We start from the raw sequence: 22,482 nt of genomic DNA on the forward strand, positions 1-22,482 counted from the left end.
TTTCATTAAAAAACACAAAAAAGTACTTAATTGGAAAGAATGTGTTTCAGTAGTGAATGTTCTTCATGATCCACACTGATTTTCAGACTTTCGGACACATTTACTTCAAAACAATGGGATCTAACTGCTCACCATTTGGCCATGAGGGACAGGGATGCAGCCTCACTTCCTGCTCTAAAATGCAGGGGTGTGGCTACAATAAGGCTCCGCCTACAGACTAAAACTCTATGTTAAATAGATCATAACATCATTACACATCTTTGTAAATAGTTAAGGTCTGAAAACTTGTTTTATGTTTATTTTTTTACTGTTTTTACTGGTAACTTTACAGGAGAAGGAAAAAACCTACTTTGCTCTTAATGTAAGTCAATGGAACCAGACTTCTTTCCCAAGTCATTTTGGGCCGTTTCTTTTGGTCCATTCAGCATGAAATTTCCACACAATGTAAAGAGCGACAGGCATTTTCAAATTATGTCAAAAACTGAAAAACGTCAAAAACGGAGATATGAGGTTTTGCTCCGACAGCAGCGATATATAAATATATAATTGTCGTCGCTTCAGACTAATCGGAGACTGTTTTCTTTCTCGTTCCAGACGTTTGTCACCAGCGAGGTTCTGAAGCTCTACGGCCTGAAGAAGGAGCAGAATCACAAAACCGACTGGCAGAAGATGCTGAAGTTCGGGCGGAAGAAGCGCGACAGAGTCGACCACATCCTGGTAAGATCTTACCATGTTTCCTGTCATTGTGCGTTCAAGTTCAGACTGAGGTTTTGATACTGAATTTTAGCTTTCTGAGAGGGTTAGACCAGGGCTGTGACATATTTGATAGAGTTTGGTAACATGACAAAAAAATGACACTGTAATCAAATATTTGATCAAGTATTCAATAGAATATTCCCAACATCAAGAGCTGCAGCTCAAGATTCAGGCCTATAATCAGATTTTTTTTTTCAGAGACTTTCAGAGAATTCCCAGCTGATGAGCATAAAAGCAGCAGCATTTCTGACTGTGAAGAACAGAGGTGCACAACTCCGGTCCTGGAGGGCCGCCGCCCAGCAGTTTGGAGGTTCCCTGCACTAACACACCCACTAAATCTGACAGTTAACAGATGAGTGTAATCAGGTGTGTTTGAGCAGGTAAATCACCAAACTGTGCTGGACACCAGCCCTCCAGGACCAGCGCTGTGCACCTCTGTTCTTCACAGTCAGAAATGCCGCTGCTTTCATGCTCATCAGCCTGGAATTATTTTTTCTTTTTTCAGTAGTCATCAATTTGGTTCAGTCTCTGAAAAAAAGTCAGATTATCAGGTTATAGGCCTGAATCTTGAGCTGCAGCTCTTGATGTTGGGAATATTCTAATGAATACTAGATCAAATATTTGATTAGTGTAAATTTTTTTGCCATATTACCAAACTCTATCAAATATGTCACAGCCCTGGTCTAATCCTCTCAGAAAGCTAAAATTCAGTATCAAAACCTCAGTCTGAACTTAAATGCACAATGATAGGAATCTTGTCAGCCATAAGAAAGAAAATAATAATTGGCTCAGACAGATGTTAAGATTTACCCAATATTTCCGATTGATATTTGATGTTGTATTGATTTTGTGCTGATTTTGCGTGAATTGCATGTTTATGCTGACTTCTGCAATAAAACATCTGCCTTTTATTAATGTTACTGCAGGTCGCTGCTGTCGGAACAAAATCCCGTATCTCCGTTTTTGTCGTTTTTCAGTTTTTGACATAATTTGAAAATGTCTGTTGCTCTTTACACTGTGGGTAAATTTCAGGATAAATGGACGAAAAGAAACGTCCCAAAACTTGGAGGTTGGTCTTGGAAAAAAGTCTGGTTCCATTGAACCAATTGACTTGCGTTAAAGGAAAATGTATTTTTTTCCTGGTCCTGTAAAGTTACCGTTTTGGACATATGAGGTTTTGTTTCAGCAACTGCAATTTGTAACCATATACAAATAAATCGCTGTCAGAACAAAATCTTGTATCTCCAAAAAGGTAACTTTACAGGACAAGGGAAAAACATTCTTAACTTTCTATAGAAGTACATGGAGAAATATTTTTTCATTTTGTAATTTTGGACAATTTCTGTTGGTCCGTTTGTCTTGAAATTTTGACACAACATAAATGGCAGCTGGCCTTTTCAGATTGAGTTGAATTCAAATTTCAAAACTGCAAAACAAAAATGGTGATACAAGGTTTTGTCCTGACAGCAGCGAAATGTTCTATTTCTATACAAAGCTACTCCAGGAATGTCCAGTTACTACATTTCATAAATGTTTATGTACTGGCATCAGCAGATATGTACAAAAAAAATCAGATATTGGCAGCAGTTTCCACATCTGTGCCTCCCTCATGCTAACGTCCTGCCGTCTGCTGTCTCAGGTGCAGGAGCTTCACGAGGAGGAGGCTCTGTGGGTGAATTATGATGAGGACGAGCTGTTCGTGAAGATGCAGCTGGCGGATGGGATCTTTGATGCTCTGCTAAAAGACACGGCCGAAATCCTGATCCAGATCCAGGAGAAGCGGTCCAAACGGCCGAAACTCTGATCCGGGTCCAGCAGGCGAGGTCCAAACGATTGAAATTCTGATCCAGATCCAGGAGACGAGGTCCAAACGGGCCTTCTGTAGGGCAAACAGCTCAGCACTGCTGTTACCCCATCTAAACCCAGCCTCACACTCCACACAGCTTTGGAACCGAACCAGAACCGGGCTCAAACGCATACACAAACGCTTCATCACTGTGCTGTAGGTTCTTCAGCCTCATCAGGAATCTCCCAGTCCAGCCTTTCCTCCTCCTGTATGAAGCGCAGCCTCTTCTCAGCGTTAGCTGCGTGAATGCAGGCTGCCTTCGGCTGCGTCCGCGCTCCACTGCTGCTAGTCTCCCTCGACGGTCTCGGAAACGGCGCGCGGCGATCGAAGTTAGACTTCACAGGCCAATCCGATTGTACGATGACACCTTCTTATTTGCCTCTAATGTTATTTTTTAATTTATTTGAAAAATGTCTTTTTAAGAAACAGATTTGCAAAAAAAAAGGAAAATGTATGAAATATTTTAGAATGTGCAAAATTGCAAAAATGCTCAAAGCACATATAGCGAATGTGGAAAAGGGATGTCATGCAAAAATTTTAGTCAAACAGCATTTTTACAGTAAAATAAAGTAAAATAGTAAATAAATAAAGGTCCTCTTAAAGGGATACTCCAGCGTTTTTCAGCCTAATCTCTATATGCTGCGTCTGGATTGTACAGTCCAGTATCAGTGGGACAGTTTCAACCAGTTCTCTGTACTTGGATTAATAAAAAACAGAAAATCCATAAACTTGAAGCTCAAATATCCAGTAATAACAGTCAACGGACTTTTGCTGAGTTCAGTATAATGTATTAATTTATGCGTTTGCTACAGATTGGGTTGAAAAACGCTTTAGTACTCCTTTAATGTTTAATACTTCATTTCCTGTGAACCTACATCTTTGTACTGTCAACTAGACATAGTGGAAGCCAAGAGATGGGTGTTGTTTTACCTGTAGCGGTAACTGTTCTCCGGTCACTACTGTCCAGCTGGTTCCTCGCCTCACCATCTGCCTTCCTCTCTTTTTTAAGTGCCTCCTTGGTTCTCTGTTCCCTGAAGCATGAGGAACATCTCCCAGCCTTTCTTCCACCTTCATTTTTCCACACATGATGCTGTTAAACCTCCATTTCTGCCTTACTGTATGTCCCTGTGGCCTGAAGCGGTCAGCAGAGCGGTCAGTCCAATGTAAATGAAGCTCAGTTGTTCAGTTGTAGACACCAAGCACTGTTCAGCTCAGTTTGGGCAGGAAATGTGAGACGTCTTCACTTTTAAAGCAGCTCATAGCTCAGAAGTCTCCACACGTTCATGGCTTGGAGACGTGAAGCTGGTTTACTGCGCATAAAAATCTCAAAAAATGGAGTTAAATTAAATTAAAATTAAAGGGCAATTCCACCAATTTTTTTAAAGTTTCTGCATAATTGAATGGTTACGATGTAAACAGAGGAATTTAACGCCTCTCAAAGGTCCCTTACAAAAAGTTATTTGAATATGGTTATGAATACGCAGCCTGATGTCTGAGACATTGTTTTACGATAGTTTTGAGCAGATTTTGCCTTCAAATATACTTGTAAAATCCAGTCGTGGTGGAGGGATACGTGTAAGGCAAAATAGTCCCAAAAGAAAACGTACATATTTCCGGTTCATCACTATTTTCCCCATTATCAGCATCACATATAAACTCAGAAGACTCGTGTAGGCTCAGTGGTGGTTCTGGATAGTAAATAAATTATCTAGATTTGTGTTGTAGTCATGGCGACGCCTGGTTCCTATCACCACCACTGTAAAGACAACCATTTCACACCAAACCTCTCTGAATCTCTCTGTTTACATCACTGAAACGTCAAGAATTTTTGAAAAATGAGTGGAAACCGGTCCCAAGTCCACCCTTTTAGCGCAGGAAGACTGCAGCGTTTTATTGCGCTGTAAACCTGCTCACATTTCCGCACGGCTGTAAACACAGATGGAGCTGCCTGTGTGAGTTATGGACAGTGCTTTGCATCTTTAACAGTCAACTCCAGCATTTTCACCCTCATCTCTATCTGCTGCTGCTGTAGTCGGCGCTAAATTAAATAAGAAGTCTTTTTTTAAGACGTTTCCCAGAACTTAGAGAAGAACAGAGAACTTGTTGACTCAAACTCCAGTTATAAGAGGAGCCCAGAACCAGGTTCTCCGTGTAAAGATTTGATAAATGTGACTGTATAACTGACTTTATGAAGTTCTAACCAACTTTCCAATGGTAAAAAAGTAGTTCTGGCTACTTTTGCTTTACTGTAGACTTGCTGGTATCCATGGTGATTAGGTGGAGTCTGTGAAAACTCCACCCACACCTATACTACACACTTAAAAAGATGGTTCTTCAGTGGTTCTGTGTATGATGGTTCTATGAAGAACCATGAACACTCATGGAACCATCTATATGCTTAAAGGTTTTTTTACATGGTGAAATGGTTCTTCAGATTGATGGAGAGGTGTTGTAGATGGTACGCTCTTAAATAAGATGGTTCTTCAAGGGTTCTTTAGTAAAGACTTGAACCATTTGTATGCTTAACGGGTTCTTTGTGTGGTGAAATCGTTCTTCAGATTAATGGGGAATGTGTTCTGTGTCGTTCTATATAGCACCAAAGAAGAACCAAAGGGGTTCTTCTGTTGTAACAAGCTTGAGCACCCATTGTGGTGCTATTTAGAAGTATTTTTAGAAAGGTTCCATATAGAACCATCTATGACACATTCTTCGTCAATCTGAAGAACGCTTTCAGGATGCAATGAATCCTTTAATCATGCAATCATGCAGTGTTCATGGTTCTGTATAGAACCATTTCCTTTAAAGAACCCTTGCGGAACCTTTTTTTTAAGAGTACTATATCCAACATGTTCTCTGTCAATCTGAAGAACCATTTCAACCATGCAAACAACCTTTTAAGCATGCAGATGGTTCTTTGAGTGTTCATGGTTCTACATAGAGCTATTTTCTTTACTGAAGAACCCTTAAAGAACAGTCTTTTTTGGGAGTGTACCATACACAACTCATTCTCCATTAATCTGAAGAACTGTTTCACCACGCAAACAACCTTTTAAGTATGCAGATGGTTCTTTGAGTGATCATAGTTCTATATAGAACCACTGTCTTTACTAAAGAACCCTTGAAGAACCAATTTTTAAAAATGTACCATATACAGCACATTCTCCGTAAGACTAAAGAACCGTATCACCATGCAAATAACCATTTAAGCATGCAGATGGTTTTTTTGAGTGTTCATGGTTCTACATAGAGCTATTTTCTTTACTAAAGAACCCTTGCAGAACCATCTTTTTTAAGAGTTTACCATACACAGCACATTCTCCATTAATCTAAAGAACCATTTCATCATGCACACAACCATTTAAGCATGCAAATGGTTCTTTGAGTGTTCACAGTTCTAAACAGAACCACCGTCCTAACTAAAGAACCCTTAAAGAACCATCTTTTTTAAGAGTGTAGTTAGTGTTATAAATCCTTCTCTCTGGGAAACTGAACAGATGAATTATGTAGATTTTCAGCTCAGTTTACAGATCAGAACTGCGAGTTTTGACTCAGTATGTTTTCTGTTCTTCAGCCAAACGTGTTGCAGACACAGCAGATGAAGCCGGAAAATTCTGGAATGTTCCTAATCTTCCTTTATCCAGCTCTGAACACGGATAAGTTTAAACAGTTAAACAGTTCAGCTATGCAGTACAAGGTCCTGCTGACCAAAGCCGGCCTTTTTATTGAATGTCCCCCACGTTGGTCAGCCCTGTAGGGTTAAATTGACTCATCTCTCTACCTCCTTTAGAAACTAGGCTCTACTTACTAATAACTGTGCACACTGATTTCTGATTTCCGTGGACGGTGGCGGCGATTTGCTTTTTAGAAGATTATAAATAAATAAATAAATGAGATCAAAGCGGCACAAATTGTTGGATAATCAGTTTGTACTTTTTAAAATCAGTAGCTTAGGCGGAGAGTTTTGCATCTCTGAAGCGTATGAATATTTATAATGATCTACTGTGAGTGTCGCAGGTGCACTTGAAGACTTTTTGTGTTTTTTGGGGTGTGTAAATAAAGGCCTGTCCACTGCGAGAGGACGTGGACGACTGCTGTAGGAAAATGACCACACAGCTGGGTTTGCGCACATGTACATATTATAAATATTTGTTGACTAAATTGATCTTTAAAATTGTAAATAAAGCTCCTCGTTTCTCAATCGGAAAAGCTGCCGTGTTGGCCTGTGTTCTTGTTCTAGGAACCCCTACAGGAACTTCATCATGATGAAATATCTGGTTCTAATGCAACGTTTGTGTGGGTGGAATGTGCCGAGTCAGACAATCAGCAGGTAAATATTTGACAACAGGGAGATGCTGAACTGAAGGCCGGTCGTGCGGACGTGCGTCTGCGCCTCGTCTCTCGGAAACCCGGAGGAACTTTCATTTTATTTCATTTCATTTGTTTATTTTGTTTTTTTGTGTTTGTCTTCTCAAACCTCCCCCACCCCCCAAAGAGAGCATTAAAGGGCCCCTATCATAGAAAACTGGTTTCCTTTCAGTCTTAAAGGCGCAGTAATGGGATCAGCCTGCTGTACTGTAGGGGATGAAGAGAGGGTGGGTGAAGTGGTCCTGTAGAAATGAATTACAACTGTTTTTGGTACATAAAAGTACACAGTACAAGAAATGTAGATACGGGCTCTTTAACAGGGCGTCTGAGAAGTCTTAGGGCTTTATTTACAGAACATATGTACGCAGGTTTGATCTTCAAACAAAGTGATAATTCATGTTTAATGACTCATAACGTGAATGTGTGTGTGCACATCAACTAAGCTGAGGTACAAACGTGTCCATGACGATGCCTTTTTCAGTAGGCAAACAGAATTTAAGAACAAATTTTTAAGTCTTAAATTGTCTACAGTTATATTTTATAAATGAAATGCCTAAAATATTAAATTGTCTCATTCAAATTTGCGTCTTTTTAGAATTTTGTAGTTTTTTTTTTGTAGTAGTGGACTTTTAAATGCAGTTATTGATGAAATTATTAGTGCTTTAATGCAACTATCAGTGCAGTTATTTCTGCAGTAATGCCAGTGAAATGCCTTTTTCAGTAGGCAAATGCTGAGAATTTAAGAACAAATTACATTAAGTTTTTTAAAAGGCCTTAAATTGTCTACAAATATATTTTATAAATGAAATAAAATAAGTTATCTTGAATTCAAATTTGTGTCTTTTTAGAATTTTATTTAATTTTTTTTTTGTAGTGACTTTTAAATGCAGTTATTGAAGCAATTATCAGTGCTTTAATGCAACTATCAATGCAGTTATTTCTGCAGTAATGCCAGTGAAATGCCTTTCTGAAGTGGCCAAATACTGAGAATTTATCTTAAGAACAAATTCAAGATGAAATCCTAAAACATTTATTTTTATTAAATTGTCACCTTAAATCGTCTACAATTATATTGTACAAATGAAAATCCTATTCAACTGTCTCAAATTCATATTTGCAGTCTTTTAGAATTTTATGAGGGTTTTTTTTTAGTAGTAGTGGGCTTTTAAATGCAGTTATGCAGTTAGTGTTGCAATTATTAGTGCTTTAATGCAACTATCAGTGCAGTAATGCAACCATAATGGAATCATCATTAGTGCAGTCATGCAACTATCCATGCAGTTATTTCGGCAGCAATGCAGCTGATGAACTTATTAGTGAAGAATTGCAATCATTAATGCAGTTTTTAGTGCAGAAATGCACCTATCAACAGTTCTTTGTGCAGCAGTGCAGTTTTTAGTGTCGTTATTAGTTCAGTGATGCAACTAGTAAGGCGGTTAGTGCATTAATGCAATCATGAATGCAGTTATTAGTACACTAATGCGTCTATTAATGCATGTATTACTGCAGCAGTGCAGGTCATTATAAATGGTGTTATTAGTGCAATACTGCAATTAACGACTAGTGTAATAATGGAATTACCAGTGCAGTGTTGCAACCATTAATCCATTCATATAATTATTAATGCAAGCAATGCAATTATTAATTGAGCAATTAATGCAGTAATCAGGCTGCACGTGTTCAGGCTCTCTCCTCTCCAGGGGCACGCGCTTGATTGATGTGTTAAGAGTATATCAGTGTCCTCCAGGCTGCCTCTGTTTCCCTGTAGTGTTTGTCTGTGCGCGCGCGCGCAGTGGGAGGAGAGCAGCAGCCCAACTTTCTCTCTCTCTCTCTCTCTCTCTCTCTCTCTCTCTCTCTCTGTGCGTGTGTGTCTCTCTCTCTCAGAGTCAGTGGAGCTGGATCATGGCGCGGCGCTGCTCTGCCACGTCTCTGCCTCAGCTGAGCAGATTAAAGTGTAGATATGTGCTGGTCTGCGCGCTGCTGGCCGCTCTCTGGAGCTCTGAAGCTCAGGCCGGACTCTACTCTGCTGTTGACCAGGTTCTGGTGCTGGACGCCGACAGCGTTTCTCGGGTCTTCAACGCTTCCTCGGCGTTAGTGCTGGAGTTTTATGCGACCTGGTGTGGACACTGCGCTGCCTTCGCTCCGATCTGGAAGAACCTGGCCAGAGACATCTCAGGTAAGGAGCAGGACACTTGGACTGACCCTGAGTCGGACCGAATTAACACGATGGAGATGCTCGCTGACACTCGGACTGCTCTCTGATGTGGGAGCCTCCCAGAAGCTGTACTGATGTTCGATTCCTAAATGGAATCGTTCTTTTGAACCGATTCTTTTCAGTGAATCGGTCGAACCGATTCAAAAGTACAGCTGAAACTTTGCCAAAAATATGTGCACATTTACACAGTAGTTTAGTTACAGACTGTAGTCCATCTGTTTCTCTGATACTTTGTTAGCCCCCTTTTACCCTGTTCTTCAGTGGTCAGGACCCCCATGGACCCTCACAGAGCAGGTACTATTTGGGTGGTGGATCATTCTCAGCACTGCAGTAACACTGACGTGGTGGTGGTGTGTTAGTGTGTGTTGTGCTGGTACGAGTGGATCAGACACAGCAGTGCTGCTGGAGTTTTTAAACACTGTGTCCACTCACTGTCCACTCTACTAGACACTCCTACCTTGTCAGTCCACCTTGTAGATGTAAAGTCAGAGACGATAGCTCATCTGCTGCTGCACAGTTTGTGTCGGTCATCCTCTAGTCCTTCATCAGTGGTCACAGGACGCTGCCCACAGGACGCTGTTGGCTGGATATTTTTGGTTGGTGGACTATTCTTAGTCCAGCAGTGACACTGAGGTGTTTAAAAACTCCAGCAGCACTGCTGTGTCTGATCCACTCGTACCAGCACAACACACACTAACACACCACCACCACGTCAGTGTTACTGCAGTGCTGAGAATGATCCACCACCCAAATAGTACCTGCTCTGTGAGGGTCCATGGGGGTCCTGACCACTGAAGAACAGGGTAAAAGGGGGCTAACAAAGTATCAGAGAAACAGATGGACTACAGTCTGTAACTGTAGAACTACAAAGTGCACCTATATAGTAAGTGGAGCTGATAAACTGGACAATGAGTGTAGAAACAAGGTTTTAATGTTATGGCTGATTGGTGTATATGTGCATACGTGCTAAATATATTTAACTGCCATTTTTGAGTATTTAACTATATGCCAATATGTGCATGAAGGCCAATATATTGAAGTTTTAATTTTTAATATTTACAAATGTCAAACGTAGAAATAGACTTGGGCGATACTTCAGGAGGTTTTTCATGATACACGATGTATCAAGATGATGTGATACGTTAGAACAGACAAAGTAGATCCTTGTTTTAAAAATGCTATCGGAATCTATGAATCCAGTCACTTCTGTACATCATTTCAGACACTGTGCTGCACTAAATACAAGTAAACAGAACTAATTTAGCTCTCTTTAATCAAATATGCAGTTGGTCAGTGTTTTTAAGTAGCGATTATATCCATAATATGCTCAGAAATGCCTATTGTGACATACTGTTATGTAATTTATCACGATAATGATAAATGTCGTCATGTTGCCCAGCTCTATGTGGAAATACATTACTTTTGCGTATGGGTTTACATCAGAGTTATAGAGGCATTCTATAGAAACCACTTCAAACTATACAACCCCGTTTCCAAAAAAGTTGGGACGCTGTGCAGAATGTAAATAAAAACAGAATGTAATGATCTGCAAATCATCATATCAGCATATTTTTAAAGGAAAATACTACAAAGACAACATATCAAATGTTGAAACTGAAAAAATTTTATTGTTTTTTGAAAAATATCTGCCCATTTTGAATTTGATGCCAGCAGCACATTCCAAAAAAGTTGGGGGGGCCTGTTTACCACTGTGTTTCATCACCTCTTCTTTAACAGCACTCTGTAAGAGTTTGGGAACTGAGGAGACTCTGCTGTAGTTTAGAAAGTGAAATGTTTTCCATTCTTGTTTGATACAGGATTTCAGCTGCTCATCAGTTCAGGGGCTCATTTGTTGTTGTATTTTTCATTTCATAACATGCCAAATGTTTTCAGTAGTGACAGGTCTGGACTGCAGGAAGGTCAGTTTAGCACCAGGACTCTTTTAATACAGAGCAATGCTGCTGTAATACATGCAGAATGTGGTTTGACATTGTCTTGCCTTCCCTGAAAAAGACGTCGTCTGGATGGCAGCATATGTTGCCAAAACATGTATATATCATTCAGCATTAATGGTGCCTTCACAGATGAGCACGTCACTCATGCCATGTGCACTAATGCCCCCCTATACCATCATGAATACTGGCTATTGAACTGTGCACTGATAACAAGCTGAGTGGTCTTTAGTCCAGAGGACACAGTGTCCATGATTTCCAAAAAGAATTTCAAATGTTGATTCGTCGGACCACAGAACACTTTTCCACTTCTTTCACAGAGTGGTGAACCCTCCTCATCTTTACTTCTGAAAGACTCTCTGAGATACTCTTTTATACCCAATCATGTTACTGACCTGTTGTCAATCAACCACCAGGTGTTTTTTTAAGCATTACACAACTTTACCAGCCTTTTGTTGCTCCCATCCCAACTTTTTTGGAATGTGTTGTTGGCATCAAATTCAAAATGGGCAAATATTAAAAAAAAAAAAATTCTCAATTTCTCAGTTTCAACATTTGATTTGTTGTCTTTGTACTATTTTCAATGAAATAGAGTTTAAATGATTTGCACATCATTTCATTTTGTTTTATTTACATTTTGCACAGCAAACTTTTTTGAAAATGGGGTTATATATTAAATATTAAAAAAATAAATATTTAAGTATAATCACAGATAAACAATGTTCATATGGTTTTGTAGATCTGAGCTCTCTATCTTTGCATGTTGCAGCAAAAAAATACTCCTTTATTTTTCTTTATTTGTTTGTTTGTTTGTTTGTTTGTTTGTTTATTTACTTACTTACTTATAAGTATCCAAGTTCTCCTTACTGCAACAGACCCACCTGTTTGTGATCAGATATTGACAGATATTGATCTTTTTTTTTATATACTTTTTAATGAAAATAAATTCTGAGTTTGTATCACTTTTCACTGTTGAGTCTTTTTTACTGTAATATTTTTCCTCTAAATTCTAATGAAGTGAATTCAAACAACAAAATGTGGCACAAGTAATACAAAAACCCTAAGTCAGTTGCAGTAATGAGATACTATATTTTAAAAATGTTTTTTTTTTAATAATTTGCTTTAGAATATCTCTTTGTATTTCTTATAAATACATTTATAGATTATGTAAAGAAAAAACAAATTACAGATTTATCTTCCAAATTTTCTGTTTCTGGAAAATGTTACAAAAAAAATCAAAATTAGAATTTATTAAGTCATTCAGGTTTATTTTTAAACGAGGCATCATTGTTTATATATGAAAAAAAGGAAAACTTCAAGTTTAGTCAATTCAATTTTGAAAGAACCGTTTTGGTAAAATGAATCAAACTGCATCACCTCAGGGGGGGGGGGATGTTGTCACTCAACATCAAGAACTGCATCCTTAGATAGGAAGGTGCCATTTGATTGACATGCAAACCGACCAATCACAGGCTGGTTTTGGTTTGCCATGTAGAGGCAGGCGATTGTCCACAGTGCTACAAGAAAAACTCAGCCACAGGAAACAAAGTGAAAAACGTCAACTCTGCGAAACTTCAAACCACAGACTCTTATTCACTGACGTATCAGTCCAGCTGCTGTATCTCGCTCTGAAAGGCCCACCGGCCACAGTGTGACTGAAGGTGACCAGTTAGCATTTAGCAAGACTTCTGAATATCATCAGAGATGTTTCTCGTTCATGCTGTGTTCCGTCTCTCAGCCTCAGCAGTCTACAGAACTCAATATGAATACATGTGAATATATATGAGTTAAAAGTCTGTCTATTTTAATGTTTACGCAAAATTCTTCCACAAAACAGCCTGTGTTGGTGCCGGGCAGTTTACAGTGGGGCGTCCACTTCCTCTTTTCCCTCTCTAAAGTCTCCTCCAATTTTCTGCCTCCTCATTTTGACTTTTGTCTCAGGTGAGGAGGTGGGTGTCGGATTATACCTCATGTCTAATCTTTATTAATCCTACACATAATCCTGGATCGAGTTATAGGGTTATATGGTTATAGGGTTAGAGTTATAGATTTGTAGAGTTATGCGGTTCTACTGTTACATGGTTATAGGGTCATAGATTTATAGATTTATACGGTTATAGGGTCATAGATTTATAGTGTTATAGATTTATAAATTTATACAGTTATAGGGTTATAGATTTATAGTGTTATAGATTTATAGATTTATACGGTTATAGGGTCATAGATTTATAGTGTTATAGATTTATACGGTTATAGGGTCATAGATTTATAGTGTTATAGATTTATAAATTTATACGGTTATAGGGTCATAGATTTATAGTGTTATAGATTTATACGGTTATAGGGTCTAGATTTATGATACGGTTATAGGGTCATAGATTTATAGTGTTATAGATTTATAAATTTATATGGTTATAGGGTTATAGATTTATAGTGTTATAGATTTATACGGTTATAGGGTCATAGATTTATAGTGTTATACGGTTATAGGGTTATCGATTCATAGTGTTATAGATTTATAAAGATCATGATTTATATAGTTATAGATATATAGAGTTATAGGGTCATAGATTTATAGTGTTATAGATTTATAAATTTATATGGTTATAGGGTTATATATGTATAGTGTTGTAAATTTATAAAGTTCTAGATTTATAGATTTATAAAGTTATAGTGTTATAGAATTATAGGGTTATCGATTTATAGTGTTATAGAATTATAGGGTTAAGGAGTTATAGAGTTATAGATTTATAGTGTTATAGATTTATCAAGATCAGGATCTATAGAGTTATAGGTTTATAGAGTTGTAGAGTTATACGGTTATACGGTTATAGGGTTATATGGTTATAGAGTTGTCGGGTTATAGTGTATAAACAGACAGTTCAGTGAAGGATGAAGTCTGTAGTTTGGCCCTTGATCATCGTTCCGATGTCAAACTCATGGTTCTCAATATCTTTGCCTTTACTAAAGAACCGTCTTTTACGGTGTGTGTGTCCGGAATGCCCTGCGTTATTCCCTCCCTGTGGGTTGGAATCTCCCTGTAAAAGTCCTGATCCCCTGTTTAGTTCCACTGCAGGGAACTATCAAAGCTACTGGAATGTACCCATTAGCATCTTCAAAGCGGCCTTGACATTTGACCCCTGGTCCAGCTCTACTGCCCCCTGCTGGCTGTAATGTGGTCCATGTTGTTAAAGCCCTGATGAAATAACTGTTACCGGCTCCGCTCTGCAGGCAGCCGCTTTTGTCGGAGGTTATTAGAGCAGATGATGGGATTCGGAGCCTCGCGTGCCTCATGCTGCTGCCACAAACCAGAAAGATCTCAGTTTTAGTCCGTTAGTTAATGAGTGCTTTTCAAAACAGCCTGCAAGACCTCATACGTTACACGTTCACACTAACAGGCGAAGTTTGCTTGCTTGGACTGTCAGTATCTACCACTTGAGGACCATTTCACTGCTGCTGGAACAAAACCTTATATCTCCAAAATGATGACTTGCCTTGTTTTATTGCCACACGACGGTGCAACAAGATGTAATTCAACTCTGTTGTAGCGCAATACACACAAACATACAACACACTGATCAGGCATAACATTCTGACCACCTCCTTGTTTCTACGCTCATTGTCCATTTTATCAGCTCCACTTACTATATAGGTGCACTTTGTAGTTCTACAGTTACAGACTGTAGTCCATCTGTTTCTCTGATACTTTGTTAGCCCCCTTTTACCCTGTTCTTCAGTGGTCAGGACCCCCATGGACCCCCATGGATCATTCTCAGCACTTTGTACCACTGACGTGGTGGTGGTGTGTTAGTGTGTGTTGCGCTGGTCTGAGTGGATCAGATACAGCAGTGCTGCTGGAGTTTTTAAACACCTCGGTGTGACTGCTGGACTGAGAATAGTCCACCAACCAAAAATATCCAGCCAACAGCGTCCTGTGGGCAGCATCCTGTGACCACTGATGAAGGACTAGAAGATGACCAACACAAACTGTGCAGCAGCAGATGAGCTATCGTCTCTGACTTTACATCTACAAGGTGGACTGACAAGGTAGGAGTGTCTAATAGAGTGGACAGTGAGTGGACACAGTGTTTAAAAACTCCAGCAGCACTGCTGTGTCTGATCCACTCAGACCAGCACAACACACACTAACACACCACCACCACGTCAGTGTTACTGCAGTGCTGAGAATGATCCACCACTCAAATAGTACCTGCTCTGTGAGGGTCCATGGGGGTCCTGACCACTGAAGAACAGGGTAAAAGGGGGCTAACAAAGTATCAGAGAAACAGATGGACTACAGTCTGTAACTGTAGAACTACAAAGTGCACCTATATAGTAAGTGGAGCTGATAAAATGGACAATGAGTGTAGAAACAAGGAGGTGGTCAGAATGTTATGCCTGATCGGTGTACAATACACAGTATACAAGATTTAACATGGGAGAATCATGAAAAATCACACAGTAATTTTATCAGTGCATTTTTACAAAGGCTGGAAATCTTAGACTGTATTTACACTCAGAGGAGTTTATTAACCTCACAGCAGTGAGGAAAATCTGTTCTTAAAGCAGGTTGTCTTGGTTTTTATGGATCTTTAGCGTCTCCCAGAAGGAGGAGTTTGAAAAATACGGTTCGCTGGATGAGCGGAATCTGTAATTACTCTCTTTTCTCGCTTCAGAGTGTGCTGAATATAAACAATCAACTGAAGGAAGTGATATTCCAATTATCTTTGAAGCTTTATTCACAATGCCTTGGATTTTATTACGAGTCTCTATATTTATATTTCCATACCACACTGTAGCAGATGACATAAGGACACTCTTAATAATGGATTAATAAAATTTAACCAATAGATCTTTTCTGACTATTTTAAAATTTTATCAAAAAGAACAACCTTTGCTGAGATTTTATGATATGACCAGAATTAATGCTCCACTTCAACGAAATATTAATGTAAGTTAGAGAAATTTAACTCTTTACAACAGATATTGATTGTCCCAAAACTTGCACTACATTCTGTGTCTTCCTATAATCCACAGTGATCTCCACTGTTTTTGCTGTATTAAGCTGGAGGTCATTGTTAGTAACCATGTTACTGATCTGTTCACCTCCTGCCAATAACTAGTCTAGTGATGAGGCCTGTTATGGTGGCCTCATCTGCGTATTTCACAATTTTAACAGATTCACTGTGAGATACCAGATCATTAGTGCAGAGAGAAAAAAAGCCACGGACACAGTATTGAGCCCTGAGGCACGCCTGTACTGAGGGACCAGTACTGTGATGTTAAGTTATTGACTGTTTCGTTCCACTGTTTCGAAACTGATGACGTAAAGTTGGGTTAATGTTTACATCCGTTAACTTTTGGAAGAGCTTGGTGATGTTCACCGAATTAAAAGCTGACATGAAATCTATGAAAAAATGGTTCACACTCGTTTAGGTAAGTGACTCAAATCTGTTATTAACAGCGCACATCCTACTCAGTAACGTCACGTGAATGAATCACGTTCATCATCAGCACAAACTAACGAGCAGAACGAGCTTCGCTGAGAAGATAATTAACTCTGATCAGCTCTCAGCTTCATTATTAGAGCGAGACGAAGGAGAAAAAGGTGAGATGAGCTGCTTTTCCACCGTTTACAGGCTTTAACCTCTGTTCGGCGCTGCTGCCATGGTAACGCTGAATGATGGCGCAGTGGAAAAAAACATGAATTCCGATCTGAGCGTCACATTGAAGGTCGCACGGCCACGAATTGGATACGTATCTGATCTAGGACCACATATGAAAGTGGCTCAGGTCGGATTTGCGTGTCCACACAGCCCTGAAAACATCAGATCTGAGTCACATTAGGGCAAAAAATCAGATTTGTGCCACTTCAGCCTGGTAATGTGAACGCAGCCTAAATGTCTCAAAATATAATAAAGAGCAAGATTAATAGCATCGTCAACTGATCGATTACCTTGATAAGCAAACTGATATGAATCCAATACTGAAGCTGAAGGTGACTTAAGGTGAGTAAGGATAATACGCTCAAAAGCCTTCATAGCAGCTGAAGTAAGTGCTATGAGTCTAAAATCATTTAGTAAAGTGGTTTTAGCAACTTTAGGCGCAGAAACTGATTGATTTCTTTAAAACACTGCGGCACAGAACACAGAACGACCCGGAGACGTTAAATATATCCGTGAACACTGAAGCCGGTTGAGAAGCAGTGTTCTAACTCAGCAGGGCAGAGCTTATCTGGTCCAGGTGATTTCTTTGGATTTTGTATATTAAAAACAGATCTAGCTTCATCCTCAGTGATGATAAATCGTGGCGCACTTTCTTTTCAAATCATGCAGAAAACAGATTTAATTAGTTTGGTAAGTCTGTATCATCGTCTGGTACAGGCAGAGACCGTGCTTTGTTAATTGGTCATCAGCCTCAGCCTCAAACTGATCTAGCATCATTAATTTTCACCTTCTGCTCCAACCGCTTTGCATAGATTCTTACTTTACAGGAGAAGGACAAAACATGCTTTACTTTTAATGCAAGTCAGTGTAACCAGGCTTTTTTCAGATTGTTTGGTCCATTCATAATAAAAATTGTAAAGCAGCGATTTATTATATTCCTGGTATAAAATAGATCAGGAGTGTCAAACTCGATGAGTAAATGGAGGGCTCTCGTGGGCTGGAGGTTGGGGAACCAGCCTTGTGACCGGAAGGTCACCAGTTTGATCCCCTGAGCCAACAGTCTGTGGCTGAAGTGCCCTTGAGCAAGATACCTGACCCCCAACTGCTCCCTGGGCACTGCAAATAGGGCTACCCACCACAAGTGTGCTCACTGGGACTAATAAGGGTCATTTAACTTAAAAGGACCATGCTAGAAAATCTCAACAAATCTGTAGGCCAGAGAGAAAAACAACATTTTTTGTTCCATTTTTAATGTTGTGCTACGACCCGAACTGACCACTGTTTATTCAAAATATGCAAAATTTAGATAAAACTTTGTGTTAATATTAGTTGAAAGGCAGCTTGTGTGTTTGGAGAGATGACTGGTGTGGAATTGTGGAGAACTGAGGTGTAACTGCTGTCCCATACACTGTTGTTGGGGTAGGAGAGTCAGTTGCAGTGCATGCTGGGGACTGTAGTGCAGCGCATTGTGAAACAGGCTAATATTCATAAAAAATTAAAATACTCGCGCGGGCCGGAGAGGATTTTGGGCCTTGTGTTTGACACATGGGGAAACAGATGATGCGGTCAGCTGTAACGGTTTGTCACTTGCACAATCCAATGCTGCTGTTACAGTTTGCATGTAATTTGCACAATACTACACTTTCGTACTACAGTTCGGAATCACTGGTCATTTCAGTAAAGTTTATTTTTCAGTAGCGACTCATACAGTGTAGGTTCAAAAGTCATGAGACACCAAAAGGTGTTTTTAGATGATTTATTCAATGTTTCAAGTAGATTTGAAGGGACAGGAAGTCAGTAAATGATGAGAGGGGACAGTAATTGTCTCTTTGCTGTCACTTTAATCGAGTTACTGCTGCTGTTTCAGTTTACATATCATTTGCACAGCTAATCTGATCTACACTTAGTCTGCACTCTGATACGCTTCTCTGTCTGTCTCACACTGTCTTGTTGTGCGTATGTATTGTATTGTGTTGTATCTGTGTTTACCAGAGGAATGAAATGCTCTAAATGAATCTCCTCTTGGTCTCAGGTTCTTCTCCTAGATGTGGTTCAGTCCAGTTTGAGATCAGAGTGATACTTGAGCCTTATTCTCCTGTTTCTGAAATTCGGCTCCTGAGAAATAAAACAGATTTTCTCACTTTGATCAAAATACTGTCGCACATGTCTTCAGTGTCTGACTCTCAGCCCAGTCTCAGCTCAGTAATATCTCCATAAGAACAGTGTGAGATCTCATCGTTCTCTTATACAGCTCTATTCTAGATCACAGAACCCTCTCAGCAGTCTGCCAGTGCAGAAGGAGAACTCACGCTTTTCTCCTCCATCACCAGAACGTCTCACAGTGAGACGCTGATGCTAATCTCCTCTTTTCTCCTGAGGAGGTTCAGGAGAAGCAATTCAGAAATCAATGATCCTTCATTAATATACTGTTGAGATCTGCTTTATTTCTCTGAGACAATCTTAAGAAATTTTCTTGGAGTCGAATCCATCATCATCATCATCATCATCATCGTTAACCGCTTAGTCCAGATAGGGTCGCGGTAGCAGTTGGGAGAGCAGAGAATCCCAGGTGACCCTGTCCCCCGCAACTTCCTCCAGCTCATTCCCGGGGACCCCAAGCCGCTCCCAGGCCAACTTGGAGATATAATCCCTCCAGCGGGTCCTAGGACGACCCCGGGGTCTTATTCCGGTAGGCCGTGCCTGGTACACCCCCACCGGGAGGCGTCCCGGGGGCATCCGGATCAGATGCCCGAACCACCTCAGCTGGCTCCTCTCAATGCGGAGGAGTAGCGGCTCTACTCCGAGCTCCTCCCGGATGGCCGAGCCCTTCCTGGATCGGGGCCTTGTCGTGGCGGAAGGGCTTGTGTGGTCTAGGGATCTTCAGAGCTAAGTCGTCGGGGGCAACATGCTCCTGGTAGGGTCTCCCAGGGCGAACAGGTCTGGAGTGAAGACCCAGACTAACTCGATCCAAAAACCTCCATGAAAAACGGACGCAAAACATCGTGTACCCTGCCCGGGAGAGGGTCACCGGGACCTACCCCTGGAGCCAGGCCTGGGGGTAGCGTCCCTCGGCGAGCGCCTGGTGGCCGGGCAGCCCACGTAACCCGGCCGGGCTCAGCCCGAAGAGGCAACGTGGGGGGACCATGTGGGCCCACCACCCGCAAGGTCCAGCATGGGGGAGTGGTGCAGTGCCGTACAGGCAGTGGGAGATTGCAGGGGGGCCCTTGGTGGCCTAGGCCCCTGCGGCAGAAACTGGCTCTTGGTACGTGGAGTCGAATGGAGTTCTGGAAAATGGATTGGAGAGCAGAACGCTCATACACACAAAATGGAAAGAAAATGAGACAAATGCAAATGAATTTGCCAACACGCTATCGTAAAAGTAACGGGAAACGGTCTCCAGGGTGGCAGGCAGCGTATTCGTAGTCATTCTTCGTAAGAACCTTTTGTGTGGCCGCATTTAGAGGCCGTAAACACTTCTCATCACTGCTGTTGTGCTCAGTTGTGACTTCCTGGTTTTCTCTAGAACAGTGCAAAACAATTTGAAAGGCTTTTACAGGCCAGTGTACTGCAATTTTGAAAATTATATGGAGTTAATCTGCTCTTCTCCATTAATAACGATGTTTCTCTGTTCAGCATAATCTGGCAAAGCTGAACATTTGTAGATTTCTGTTTTGTAAAACTAACATGAATAGGAACCTGCGTCACACTTCAGTGGCGTTTATTAATCTGATGAAACCGATCATTATTAAGTGTTTCTGTAGAACAGTGTTCTGAATGTCAGCGCACATCGTTCAGAAACCATCACGACAATAAAGGCAGCAGCTACTTTTATACAGTGATAGGAAACACAGCCAGAGACTTAGAGAGGAAAATGACATCTCTGTAATGTCCTCTGGGTTTCTCAGACGCTAGAGGGCGCTCCCGAGCTAGTCCAAAATGTATGGGTTAAGATGGAGCTTTTGAGCAAAATCATAGTTTATAAATGATTAAACATTTTTAATATAAAAATACATTCATTACCTGAACACAGAACAGCATAAAACATTTTAACACTGCTGTTACATTTTTAAGAGCTTTTAAACTCGAGTTATAGGAGTTTAAAACGGCGCCTCATGTACGCTCATGACTTCTGTGAGCACGAACAGCCAATGAGCTACACCGCTTACCAACCAATCAGCACTCAATAACAGTTATGCCAACCAATCAGCCCTCAGTAGCAGTAATGCTAACCAATCAGCACTCAGTAGCAGTAATACTAACCAATCAGCACTCAGTAGCTGTGATGCTAACCAATCTGCACTAAGTAGCAGTAATGCCAACCAATCAGCACTCAGTAGCAGCGATGCCAACCAATCTGCACTCAGTAGCAGCGATGCCAACCAATCTGCACTCAGTAGCAGCGATGCCAACCAATCAGCGCTCAGTAGCAGCGATGCCAACCAATCAGCGCTCAGTAGCTGCGATGCCAATCAAACAGCGATCAGTAGCTTTAATGTTTTTAGCCGTTGAGCTCCATTCACCCCCATTCATTGAGGACTCGCTCGTCGGCGCCCTCTGCTGTTTGCAGTCCTGTTTTTAATGTAATGGGAAAAACAGGAAGAAGCCAGACTCCTCATAAACCAGCTCTGATACAGCAGCACAAAGAAAGCTTCGATTCCACACACTGATCAGTTTTACTGACCGCAGTTAAAGAGGGCAAACAAATGTGATGAGTGACCCAATATTTGATGAATTCAAAGGGATATTCTGCGTTTTTTCAAAGTTTTCTGCTTAATGCAGTGTGTAAGATGTAAACAGAGTGATTCAGAGTGGTTTGGTGTGAAATGGTTCAGATGTCTTTACAGTGGTGGTGATAGGAACCAGGGGTCACCATGACTACAACACAAATATAGACATTTTATTTACTATCCAGAACCACCAGTGAACCTACACGAGTCTTCTGAGTTTTTATAAATCTAGGGGGGACTATTTTGCCTCACAGCTCCCTGCATATTATGTATCCCTCCACCATGAATGGAGTTTAAGTTCTCTAAACTATCATAAAACAGTGTCTCAGTCATCAGGCAGTGAATTCATAACCATTTCATGTAGGAACTTTCTGTGAGGGAGCTTTTAGAGGTGGACATCTGGTTCCTATCACCACCACTGTGAACAGATCTGACTCTGTAAGTTTTTCTAGAACGGGGCGTTTCACACCAAACCACTCTGAACGACTCTGATTACATCTTAACCAGTTAATTATGCAGAGATTTAAAAAAATAAAAGCAATTTTGACAAAAAAAGCAGCTCCTGTTAAATTCCTCACTTCCCTCATCCCAATTTCAAGGTCACTAACGGGTCACTCTTTTCTCTTCTGGTCAGAATGGAAGCCTGCGGTTGACATGGCGGCCCTGGACTGCGCCGACGAGAACAACAGAAGAGTCTGCACCGGGTTCGGCATCACCGGGTATCCCTCTATAAAGGTAAACAGCTCGAGATCTTCGGCTCTGTGATGTCACAAAAAACAACACATTTACATGTTTAGCCTACAGCAGTTTAGCCCCGCCCACTCACACTGAAGTTATAAGGAGCGTTTTAGCCCAGACTGCTTTTTGAACGGGGACAACCAATCAAAACAGAGCTCATTTGCATATATCGGTCTTAAAGTCACAGTGACAAAAATGAATGAATGAATTTCATTAT

The 22,482-nt window shown here is 40.6% G+C and overlaps 2 protein-coding genes across 3 annotated transcripts in view; both read left to right on the forward strand.

Annotated features, from left to right (window-relative positions):
- cep350 (centrosomal protein 350) overlaps positions 1-3,052 on the forward strand; it is an 85,441-nt gene extending 82,389 nt beyond the window's left edge. Inside the window, 2 exon segments of the mRNA XM_036579617.1 lie at positions 595-717; positions 2,396-3,052. Of these exon segments, the coding sequence (XP_036435510.1) occupies positions 595-717; positions 2,396-2,560 (288 nt within the window). The 3' untranslated portion in view covers positions 2,561-3,052.
- A 2,966-nt stretch (positions 3,053-6,018) lies between these two features.
- The window catches only part of qsox1 (quiescin Q6 sulfhydryl oxidase 1), a 68,962-nt gene continuing 52,498 nt past the window's right edge, over positions 6,019-22,482 (forward strand). Inside the window, exons 1-4 of one of the 2 annotated variants that reach the window (XM_036579618.1) lie at positions 6,019-6,731; positions 6,840-6,929; positions 8,852-9,143; positions 22,162-22,262. In XM_036579618.1, the coding sequence (XP_036435511.1) occupies positions 8,870-9,143; positions 22,162-22,262 (375 nt within the window). In that variant the 5' untranslated portion in view covers positions 6,019-6,731; positions 6,840-6,929; positions 8,852-8,869. The remainder of the gene's footprint in view (positions 6,732-6,839; positions 6,930-8,851; positions 9,144-22,161; positions 22,263-22,482) is intronic. The other variant, XM_036579619.1, reaches the window with a different exon arrangement.

This window comes from Colossoma macropomum, unplaced genomic scaffold, assembly GCF_904425465.1.
Source record: "Colossoma macropomum unplaced genomic scaffold, Colossoma_macropomum, whole genome shotgun sequence".
NCBI classification, from domain to species: Eukaryota; Metazoa; Chordata; class Actinopteri; order Characiformes; family Serrasalmidae; genus Colossoma; species Colossoma macropomum.